Here is a 12,224-nt window from a genome sequence, read left to right as displayed (position 1 = left end):
TTACTTAGTGGCATGCAGGACTTTAAAGAGACCGCTCTTTCCAGCATTTAAAAGTACTTCTCATAGCGTTATAACACTACTAAAGGCCCAGTGCACGAAATTCCCTCAGCCCAGTCTGTACACTCTCCAGTCCGGTTCTACTGGGATTGGGCCTACATGGGCAATTGGACATCCCTCTCACAATCTAGGATTGCTGGCTCCCAACTGCTCGCCTGCCTGCCTTCCTGATTGCCCCTAACCACTTCTTTTTTTTTTTTTTTTTTTTTTTTTTTAATATGTTTTATTGATTTTTTACAGAGAGGAAGGGAGAGGGGGATAGAGAGCTAGAAACATCGATGAGAGAGAAACATTGACCAGCTGCCTCCTGCACACCCCCCCACTGGGGATGTGCCCACAACCAATGTATTGTACATACCCCCGACAGGAATCGAACCTGGGACCCTTCAGTCTGCAGACCGATGCTCTATCCACTGAGCCAAACCGGTTTTGGCATGCCCTTAACCACTTCTGTCTGCCAGCCTGATCACCCCCTAGTGGCTCTCACCTGCCAGCCAGATTGATGCCTAACTGCTCCCCTGCCAGCCTGCTTGTCCCTAACTGCACTCCTGGGTAGGCCTGGTCCCCCACAACTGCTCTCCCCTGCAGGCCTGGATCCCCCTACAACTGCCCTTCCCTGCAGGCCCAGTTGCCCCCAACTTCCCTCTTCTGCCAGCCTCATCACCCCTAACTGCCCTCCCCTGCAGCCTTAATTGCTCCCAACTGTGCTCCCATGCAGGCCTGGTCCCTCCCAACTGCCCTCCTTTGCAGGCCTGGTCCCTCCCAACTGCTCTCCCCTGTTGGCCATCTTGTGGCGGCCATCTTGTGTCCACATGGGGGCAGCCATCTTTGACCACATGGGGGAAACCATCTTGTATGTTGGAGTGGAGGTCAATTTGCATATTAATCTTTTATTAGCTAGGATAGGATAGAGGTCTGCTGCGCAGGTGTGGGCCAGTTGGATTGCCCTGAAGGGTGTACCGGATCAGGTGGAGGTTCCCTTGGGGCATGGGGCAGCCTGGGCAAGGGGCCTGTGGTGGTTTGCAGGTTGGCCACACTCCCTGGAGTCCCAAGCAGAGGCCCTGGTATCTGGATTTACTTATCTTCTATAATTGAAACTTTGTAGCCTTGAGCAGCCAGTGCAGGCCAGGGTGTGCAGAAAGCTTGGCTTCCTCCATCGCTGGGGGGCAACTCAAGCCTCCTGCTCTCTCCAGCTCTGTGTCTGTAGCCATTTTTGTTGGAATTTATTTATCATCTATAATTGAAACTTTCTAGCCTTGAGTGGAGGCCTGGGCTGGCCAGAGTGTGCGGAAAGCTTGGCTTCCTCCATTGCCGGGGAAACCCAAGCCTCCTGCTCGCTCTGTGGCTGCAGCCATCTTGGTTGGGTTAGTTTGTATACTCGCTCCTGATTGGCTAGTGGGTGTGGCGTGTGGGTATAGCAGAGTGGTGGTTAATTTGCATATTACTTTTATTAGATAGGATAGCATCTCATGTGAGTTAGGCCTTGAAAAAATGGAGTCCTTTGACAACGTCGTTGTGCTGAGTAATGCAAATATTGTCAGAAATACAAGATCACAATTGATCTAGATGGGTAAATCACAGTTTAAAAGACTAAATACTAGTATTTAGAGCCACAGTACAGATCAAAAAAACAAAACACATGAGATATGTAACAACATAGACAGTTTTTTGACAAGGTACTTGCTGGAGGTGTTAGATTGGAGAGAAAAATTATCGTCAGAAAGTCATCTAGAATAACAGACACAAACTACAAAAACATATATAATGACTCAAATGTTATATGTTATTTTTTATTCAGACGGTTAGAATGGATGTTTCCCGTGGATGAGTGGTTCTTTTGGAGGCACAGGTTCTTTTCAGCTTACAGCAACGTTGGAAGAAAGGGCAAAGGAAATGGAGGAAGGATTATGTGTGGATGGTTTTACTGGGCTAGGCCAGGAATGGTGCCTATAGATCGATCAATTGATCGATCTCTCTCTCTATATATATAGTTTTTTTTGTTTTTTTTTTAATGTGACAAGGTTTTGTGCAATCACTATCTGACTTTACCCAGTTACTATTTTGAGAATATAAAGGAGCAAAGACTATAGCAGAGACACTGCTCAGGATATAAGTGGAATAATTCAGGCAAGAGATGGATGTGATGGGGGTGGAAAAGAGTGGTTAGACTTTAGGTTTATTTTGAAGGTAAAACACAATTTGCTCATAGACTGGATATGTTATGTGGGAGAAAGAGAGGAGCTAAAGTATAGCTGAAGATTTTGCCTGAATAAGAAGATTATGGGAAAGTACAGGTTTGGGAGAGACAATTAGTTCAGTTTTGGCTTTGTTGACATGTTAGTGGCATCACATTGTAAATGGTTTTGTATTTTGTATTTTCAGATACAGCAATATTCTGCACTCTTCCATTGAGTTCTAGGCACTATCCCATGTCAGTACATATAGATATAATACATTTCCTTTTAGCATTCCTGTGTTCAGGCACTATTTTATACTCCTCACAAGTAATAACTCACTTAATCCTAACATCATCTCTGATATGCTGCCATTATTTGTCAGTTATAAATAACTGAGGCCCAGAGAGGTTAATATACCTGAGGTAATATAATTTGGAAGTAGCAAACTCAATGTATTGTGGTCCATTGTATGACTATCATAATTCACTTCACCAACCAACTATTGACAAAATTTAGGGCTAGTTCCAATTTGGGAGTTACTATATAAGAACACCCTTTTCCTATCTTTGGGCATTGGTGTGTTTCTGTAGGATAAATAAGAATGGTAGTATTGTGTCAAAGGATATATACATTGATTATTTTAACATATCACAAACATAACCCTCAAACGAGTATCAATTTATCCTCCCATGATGCTTATCTTTTTTTTCTTATTTTAAATCTCTAATCTAGTAACATTTTCCCTCATTTCCCTATACATTTTAATAATGAATCCGTACACGTTGTTTGTAATAGTTCTAAGTAGTCTGATTAAATCCTGTGCTATATGTTGAACTTATAGCAGTTGCCGGAGGACATAAAGAATGAGTTTTCAAGCCCAGGAAAGTGCGAATGGGAACACACTGTGTTTGGACTGGGGTGGAGTGGGATTGTGCACACAGTACATTCAGGTCACTGACTCCTCCCCAAAGGTAACCAGTATCCTGACTTCTAATACATTCGTTTTAGATTTACATTTTGTTTGCTTGTTTCTTTCCCTTAATGTCCTGTTTGTGAGATTAGTTCATGATGTTGTGTTTAGCAATAATTTATTCATCTTTGTTGTGTATTCTGGTACTTGAATATTTATCCATTCTGCTATTGAATAATACAGGTTTGGATTATTACAAATAGTACTACTTTGAGCATTGTTTTAAATGTCCTTTGGTGGACACATGTATGCATTTCTTAGCAAATGAACTTGTTTTGCCAGAGGCTTGCATATATTTAACTTTTTGAAATCTTGCCAGTTTTCAAATTGGGTGTATCAATTTTTTGCTCACACCAGCAGTATATTCACATTCCAATTGCCCCACACCCTATCTGATGTATGTGTTTTTCCTTTGAACTATTCTTATGGGTATGTAATAGTGTTGCACTTGGTTTTAAAATGCATTTCCACTATGAATAAAGTTGGGCCCGTATTTTACTTGGCATTTTGATACGTTTGAGTTGAAGTACTAGTAACTGGTTCTTTTCATAAGTACTCTATACACATGTTTGTTGTTTCACAAGTAAAAATTTAAGGTATACTCCAGTATATAAAACAGATGAAAAAGAGTATTTCTTGAGAGGCAGTATATAGCCTGGTAAATAAAAACATAGTCTGGACCCAGACTCCTCCATTAGGAAATTGAGTTTTTCCACTTATTAGCTGTGTGACTTTAGGCAAGTTACTTAACTCCTATTTGCTTCAGTTACCTCATTTCTAAAACGAATGTAATAATACTTTCATCATAAGGTTAATGTCAGGCTCAAATAAGTTAGTTTATATAAAATACATAGAACAGTGCATGGTACATAATATAATGAGTACTAATGTTAGCTGTTAGTGATGACAAATTTATTTTGATACGAAGTTAACTGACAAGAACAATTAAGGTTTACTGTAGGACACAAATTTGAAATTGAGGGTTTTAGGTGATAGTTGTGGTTTTATTTTAGCCTCAGCCTTCAGGGTTACTTTTTTGTTTGTTGGTTTCTGCATAATACCAAGAAAATCTTAAATATGCTCAATTAAAAATAGATAGATTTCCCCAGTAGTTTTCGGATTAAGCTTTCAGATCAATTTAATTGACAGTTAGTAGAAAATGTTTAATTTTGAAATTGTTACTGAATATTTCAATTTGTTGGATTTCCTGTTTTTAAATAAAAAGCAGAGAAGTTGCACTAAAAATAATGGTTTCAGTACATATTGTGCTATCACAGCACATCTGCATTACAAGCTTGCTTTTTATTGCTCACAGCTCTTGCCTGGCACAATAAAGTGTGCACCATGGGAACTATAGTGTGTTTATTCTCAGGTGTGAATTTAATGAGCCAACGTAGAGGCTTCGTTAGAAACAAAAGTTAGAACTACACTTTTCCAAATTAGTGACATATTTTCAAAATATTCAAACAAAGGTGGCAAGTAAAGCTACACAAACCAACACAAGTTTAGTGACAGCACACGCTATGTGTTGTTTGGTCTCTGATGTGTTAGCATTAGGCATATGAAAATGTGTGTGCTGTGATGGTTCATAGCAGTTAATTCTACAGCCTTCTGATGCGCTCACAGGCTGCTGCTTCCAGTCTTGCCTGTTTGCAGGTGGCTGACCCTTACACCAAGAGAGCATGTCCAATTAATATTAGGCCTTCAAACAGACTTACATGAGTATCGTATTTTTTTTTAAATACTTTTTTTTTTTTTTGCTTTCAGAGAGGAAGGGGGAGAGAGAGTTAGAAACATCAGTGATGAGAGAGAATCATTGATCGGCTGCCTGCTGCACGCCCCCTTCTTAGGATCTAGCCCACAACCCAGCATGTGCCCTTGACTAGAGTCGAATCCTAAACTCTTCAGTCCCCAGGCCGACGTTCTGTCTACTGACCAAACCAGCTAGGGCTGAGTATCTATCTTTAAAAGCTCCACTAGCCCCAGTTTTGTTTCTCCCTGCTTCTTAGTCAGTATGGGCTCCACCAGGCTGGCCAGTCTCCCCTCTGTCTTACCACCAGCGTGATTTCATGTTCCTGTGTCTGTGGTGACAGTGCCCATTCTCTCATCACCATCTGTCTTTAGTGCTGTAGTTTCTTTGTGGTCCTGCTTGAACTCCACCTCCTATCAGAATCAGTCCTTTCTATTGCCACTCTTTCCTGTTAAATCCTGTCCCAATATTCTAAAACTTTTTAAAAAGACCCTTTTTCTAGTAAAAAATGTACATTTGTACATATGTATGTATGTATATCAAAAAGTTGTACTCTGAATACTACTACAAATCAGTGCCACTCACAAACTCCATCAGCAGAGGGAGCTAAATAAAAGAAGATAAGTCCCGGAAATTAAGACCTGAAGGAGAAAAAGTACTTACAAATAATTACTTTTTCACATATGGCTCAGTAGGGAAAAGAGCTTGAAAAATGTTAGAAATTAACAATTTGGGCCCTGATCCCAGGTTACAACTTTTTTGAGGGATTTGTAAAGTGTTGTTGAAAACCTATTTAGGGGGATGACCTGATAAACATGGATATTAGGAAAAGCAATCTGGTGTTTAATTTTTTAAAACCCAATTTATCCCACTCTGAAAGTTTTATTTGTTAGGGATGATAAAATGAGGTTATTAGCTTTGTGAAGAATTTCATATGGAACACTGAGCCCTAAAGTTGCTAAGGTTATAGATAACCCATACGAAGATTTTCAGATGGAATTTTCAAGTAAATTTCTTCTATTTTGTTTTGATTAAGTGTATGTATCTTAATTTCAGTTAGCAGACTTGAAGAAAGAGAAGCAGAACTGAAGAAGGAATATAATGCATTACATCAAAGACACACTGAGGTGGGTTTCTGGGTTTTTCTTATATGCTAATATTGGGATAAAAAAATAACCTTAGAAATTAGGTCTGAATTTTTCTTTGAAAATCAATTAGTATATTTCTTGGAGATTTACTTTAAGAACACATTAAATTTCATGTAACATTTACCTAATTACCAAATGTTGACTTTTCGTTTTTTTAAGTTTGAAATTACCTTTTCATTTACTTTGGCTGACCAAGTAAAAGCTTCTGTGTGCATAACAAAAGTATACACGCTACTAATATGAGAGAATTGATTTAATTTATTCTGTTAACAGTTGAGAAATGATGGATTGGTAAATTATGTATAGGAGTCTTTACAGTTATAATCCAGTACAAAGGACTTATTTGCATTAAACTTATAACAAATAACAAACACAAATTAAAATGCATTAAATGGAAATAACTCTGCATGAAATATAGCACTTATATATTTAAAGTTACAATTTTAATAACTTGTAGTATTTTAAAGTAACAACCCCAGCACATAATCTCTCCAAAGCAAATTAGGAAATGTACTTGAGGTTGTTTTTTTTAATAACCTTTTTATGATTGCCAGCCTTTTATTTGTTGCTTTTGTTTGTATCTCCTTAATGTGAAAATCATTTCTGGTGTATCATGATCATTCTGAAGGTCACATATCTAAACAAATAGAATTTTCATATTTGTTTAAGGAAAAAATAAGAATTTCTCTTTTTCCCTTTCTGATCCAACCTCTCCCATGATACAGATGGTTCCAGTCTTCCGCTTCTATTTTTCTTTCACCAGTTTGTGTAATCTCTAATCCTGCCTCTGGTGGAGACTATAGATTGTTGTTTAGGAAGATAAAATCCACTGCACTCAGTTTCATGTACTTTGGAGTTTGAATTTCTTCCTGGCACATAAGGTTGGATTATTACTACCTTAGCTTATATAGCCACACACAAAGCATGAAGTGTCACGGAATTGGAATTCAGTGGCAGAGGGAAAAGACTGGCCACAGGAGGCTGGAACCTTAGAGCTCCTGGAAGACAAGAACAGCTTCCCAGTTTGAAAAAAATGTCTACATTTTCATGAGGTGGCACTTGATGGATATCAAGACTGTTAAATAAATGATTGGTAAAGGCCTATTGTTGGTTCTTTTTAAATTTTATGTTGTTAAACATGACCTGACAATATTTTTTCATTGATTTTTAGAGAGAGTGGAAGGGAAGGGGAGAGACAGAGAGAGAGAAACATCGATGTGAGAGACACACATGGATTGGTTGCTTCCCACATGCCCCATCTAGGGCCTGGATGGAACCTACACATGAGGTATGTGCCCTTGACCTGAATTGAACCTGGGGCCCCTCAGTCCATGGGCTGGCACTCTATCACTGAGCCAAACCGGCTAGGGCTGTTGGTGCTTTTTACATCATTCATTTCAGTGACTGAACAACGCCTGTACATAGTGCTTATCAATGCCATAATTATAAGCAGGGATATGTTTATGTACCAGACGTAATTGATAGTGATGAATAATCCTTTTGGTATTTTTCATTGAAGTTCTAACCTTTGTAATAATGGATGATTATTAAATTAGATGTGTTAAATTGAAGCATGCTTAAAATACATGCATTCTTGAAAAATCACTGAAAAGTGAAATTTCATATTTTTTCTCACATATTTATTTAATAAAAGTGATGTTGCTATAGAAAAACCTGACACCTTGAAATAAAAAGCTAAAAAAAAAAAAAAAAAAAAGCTATAATAATTTTTCTGTCCTGTTCCTTCAGGGAAGGACAGTCCAGGAAGAAAAAAGGTCTAGGAGAAATCTTAAATACCAATTCAGAGAGCTGGGCCTGGGCAGTAAGCAAGGCTGATTTCTCATGAAGCAGGACAACTCTTTTCCCTGGCCCTCCCTCTGGCACAAGCTTCTGTCCTCTGCCTTGATACTACCCTGTTTCCCCGAAAATAAGATAGTCTTATATTAATTTTTTCTTCCAAAGTTGCGCTAGGTCTTATTTTCAGGGGATGTCTTATCTGTCCATGCGCTAGGTCTTATTTTCGGAGGATGTCTTATTTTCGGGGAAACCCTGTAGTAGCTCTCTTTATTCTACTCTGCCTCTAGGAAGCTTTATGTAACACAGAGGTAGCTGCTTTGAAATGTGGACTTGTTCCACTCTAGTCCCCATTTTTCTGTGTTGATACATCTGAAGGAGAAATATCCAATTAAAAATTATAAATAGCTACCCAATATTATCGAACCAGGTGTCCTTTTCCATTCTGGAAACCTTTAGAGAAAGGACTTAGCCTCCTTTTTTCATGATTATTACCAACTGAGGTAAGCTTTCAAAACAGGCACAAAAATGTTTAAGTATCACTTTTTTGCTGCTTAGGGGAAATGTATGGCTTTTTTGGTGAGTGAATAACTTGTTCTCTAGTTAAATCCAAAATTTTGTACACATTAATGAATTTGTTTAAAAGAACACATGCTTAATGAAGAGGGCAGTGTAGGAAATATAAACATCAGGTAATTGTGAGGCACTTGACCACATGTGTACATACCAGCTGTACCGGTAATAATGTGGATTTTTTTCAATAGATGAAGTTACACATCTGTTGATATATATGTGATTTTTGATTTATGCTATTTTGTTGTATCGACAGCAAGCTTCAAAACTTCATTTGTCAAATTTTATGAAGGTGTTAACATCATACATATTTTTACGCTTGAAAATGTCAGATTTCATGCCCCAAAAAGAGCATTTGTGGGAAGTTTTAATTCATTACTTTATTTTGAAGAAAAAGTTATCGTATATTTTGGGAAGCTTATGGTGAACATGCTTTATCTCAGGATACTTGTGAAAACTGGTTTAAACACTTTAAAAGTGATAATTTTGATGTGAAAGAAAAAGAACATCCAGGTCAACCGAAAAAGTTTGAAGACCAACAATTACAAGCATTGTTGGATGAAGATGCATGTCAAACTCAAAAACAACTTGCAGAAAGATTAAATATTGCTCAGCAAATAATTTTTGATCGTTTACAAGCAATGGGAAAGATTTTGAAAGAAAATGGATGCCACATCAACTAATCGAAAGACAAATGGAAAACTAATACTAAGTCAATCAGTAAAATGTTGCTTCAACTGCACAAAAGAAAGTCTTTTTTGCATCAAATTGTGACTGGCGATAAAAAATGATTTATTTTGAGAATTCCAAACGCACAAAATCATGGGTTGATCCAGGTCAACCATCAACAACGACTGCAAGGCCAAATTGCTTCAGGAAGAAGACAGTGTTCTGCATTTGGTGGAATCAGGAAAGTGTGGTGTATTATGAGCTTCTAAAACCAGGTGAAATCGTTAATACTGATCGCTACCGACAACAAATAATCAATTTGAACAACGCTTTGATCGTGAAACAACCAGAATGAACCAAAAGACATGGCAAAGTAATTTTGCTTCATGATGACGCACCATCACACACTTCAAAACCAGTTAAAGACATGTTAAAAGATCTTGCCTGGGAAGTACTAACCCACGCACTGAATTCACCAGACCTTGCTCCTTCAGATTACCACTTGGTCCGATCAATGCCATACACACTTTCTGAGCAGCACTTCAAAAATATGAAGAAGTGGAAAATTGGGTCTCTGAATGGTTTGCCTCAAAACAAGAATACCTGAAAGATGGGGGGAAAGTGTAGCTAGCAATGGACATTAACTTTGAATAAAGCACTTTTGATGTTTCTCTTGAAATCATCATGTTTTCTTTGATTATAAAATCCACATTATTAACCGGTACACCTAGTACTCTTAGTATTATTCACCAAAAACTTGAACCCTGGTCTTACATCAGGGAGTGTTTGTTTGTTTATTTGTTTATTTATTTATTATTTTAAAAAATATATTTTATTGATTTTTCACAGAGTGAAAGGGAGAGGGATAGAAAGCTAGAAACATCGACCAGCTGCCTTTTGCACACCCCCTACCGGGGATGTGCCCGCAACCAATGTACATGCCCTTGACCGGAATCAAACCTGGGACCTTTCAGTCCGCAGACCGACGCTCTATCCACTGAGCCAAACCGGTTTCGGCATATCAGGGAGTGTTTAAATGCATTCTTATTTTATCCTCTGACCAAACCCATTTACACGTTGAAGTTTAGAAAGAGAATATGATTTGTCCCAAACCCCATGCTGGGATGTGACTGGATTTGAACCTAGGCTGTCTGAATCCATTGCCTGAATTTTTAGTAATTTTTAGGTTGTGGAATGTATGGATGTTAAATGCACTAGAAATTTTTCTGTGACTCTTTGCTTTATGATACCTCAACAACTTTAAGAAGAGTGACTCTGCAGATATAGATATATAATTCTTAGGCTGCATATGGAAAGATTCAAGGTCAACATGACGAAAGAGATCCATGCTACTGTTTCCAGAACCTCACTGTTGCCTTGCTTTTCCATTTTAGTTTAAAGCTGATAGTTCACCTCTGCTGTGAAGATTTTTCCAGGTGGGAGGATTGAAATTTTCCAGACAGTGTGTTTGGATTCTTTCTTCATGACTAGTTTTGGGTTTTGGAATTGAAATGAGCATACCTGAGATCAGGAGGAATGGGGCTGGTGGACCCAGCAGTAGCTTGCCTACGCATATCCCATTTTCCTCTTACCTCTTCTATCTAGCACCACTGATCTAGCCCTCCCACCATGATTTTTAAAGACCAGAGCTACATTGTAAAGCCCTATAATTAAAATTTATTTTTTATTATATAATTTGTTTTTTCTACTCTTCTGCATTTATAGAATTAGTGCATATTTTGTTTCAGACGTCAGGAAGTGCTTAAGGGTTGGGGTTGTTGTGGGTGTGAGGAAAAAAGGACAATGAGCGTATTGCCCGCTTACAGAGTAGACTAAAAGGCCAGACACAGCGTGAGTCCTATGATGCTTACCTGCTCAGTTGACTGAGTCAGAGGGACCTGAATTCTGGCCCCAAAGCCAACCAGCTAATGGCAGTTAGAACATAGTTGATCATAGCTAGCAATGCATCTGAATTGCTTAATGAAACTTAGATTCTTCCATTTGAACTAATCAATTTTATGTGATTACTATCCAGTTATAAAAGAATTCAACTTAGGCTTTTAAAAATCATTTGAAGATGTAAATTGTTATCTATTTGTTTCAAACATCACTTTGTTATATTAGTCTCACTTAAATTTTTTTTCTTAAAGTTCTTTCAGATACAAGAAGAAAACAGCTTATTATTTCTGGCTTGCTGACACAAAGACAAAAACTGTATTTTTGTAAAACTGTTCTTTACGTGGTGGTAAAGAGAAAATCTGAATTTAAATAAATATATAAATTTAAAAGTTGAAAAATACTTTCACATGCCATAGTCATGCAATTTTATATTAATTTTCTTTGCCTGACTGATTTTTTGTTTGGGTTAGTGTTGGTGGGGAAAACTTGATTAATTATTTTATGTTTGATTCAATAGAATTACTCATCTTAATTCATGCATCAGAGTTTACTGTTTTCAAATTGATTTATATATAATGAAGGTACATGAACACAAAGTAAAATTTTTACAACAAAAAGCAGGTTTTAAAATTAAAAAACAAATTTTGTTAAAACTTTTTTTTCAATAGTTTTCTTTATAATACATTACAATGAATACTTAAATTACTAAGGTTGAAAACCACTTTCTTTTTTTTTTTTTTTAAATATATTTTATTGATTTTGTACAGAGAGAAAGGGAGAGAGAGAGTTAGAAACATCGATGAGAGAGAGTCATCGATCAGCTGCCTCTTGCACACCCCCTACTGGGGATATGCCCGCAACCAAGGTACATGCCCTTGACCGGAATCGAACCCGGGACCCTTCAGTCCCCAAGCCGACGCTCTATCCATTGAGCCAAACCGGTTTCGGCTGAAAACCACTTTCATACCACTAAAGTTTAGAGATTTCCAAAGATATTTTATGCTACAGTTTTAAGAATTCGGGGAATATTCCCAAGAAAGATAGCAATTTTTTTAATGCTCTACTCTTAATATTTACATTTCTTTAAATTGATGACATACCTTTTGTTATTTTAAAAAATAATTTTTCTTATTTATGTCATGATAGTATCTACAATAGCCTTTTTGATTTTTTTTATTGAAATTGTT

At 37.5% G+C, this 12,224-nt stretch overlaps 1 protein-coding gene across 3 annotated transcripts in view; it reads left to right on the top strand.

Moving 5' to 3' along the window:
• The window catches only part of SPAG9 (sperm associated antigen 9), a 95,199-nt gene that overhangs the window by 30,369 nt on the left and 52,606 nt on the right, over nucleotides 1-12,224 (top strand). For all 3 annotated transcript variants that reach the window (XM_084863388.1, XM_084863389.1, XM_084863392.1), the window contains one exon: nucleotides 6,011-6,081. In XM_084863388.1, the coding sequence (XP_084719514.1) occupies nucleotides 6,011-6,081 (71 nt within the window). The remainder of the gene's footprint in view (nucleotides 1-6,010; nucleotides 6,082-12,224) is intronic.

The sequence above is a fragment of the Pipistrellus hanaki genome, assembly GCF_964339955.1.
Source record: "Pipistrellus hanaki genome assembly, chromosome: 16".
NCBI lineage: Eukaryota > Metazoa > Chordata > Mammalia > Chiroptera > Vespertilionidae > Pipistrellus > Pipistrellus hanaki.
The sequence above is the reverse complement of the archived record's forward strand: the minus strand, read 5'-3'. Positions and strand labels throughout refer to the sequence as shown.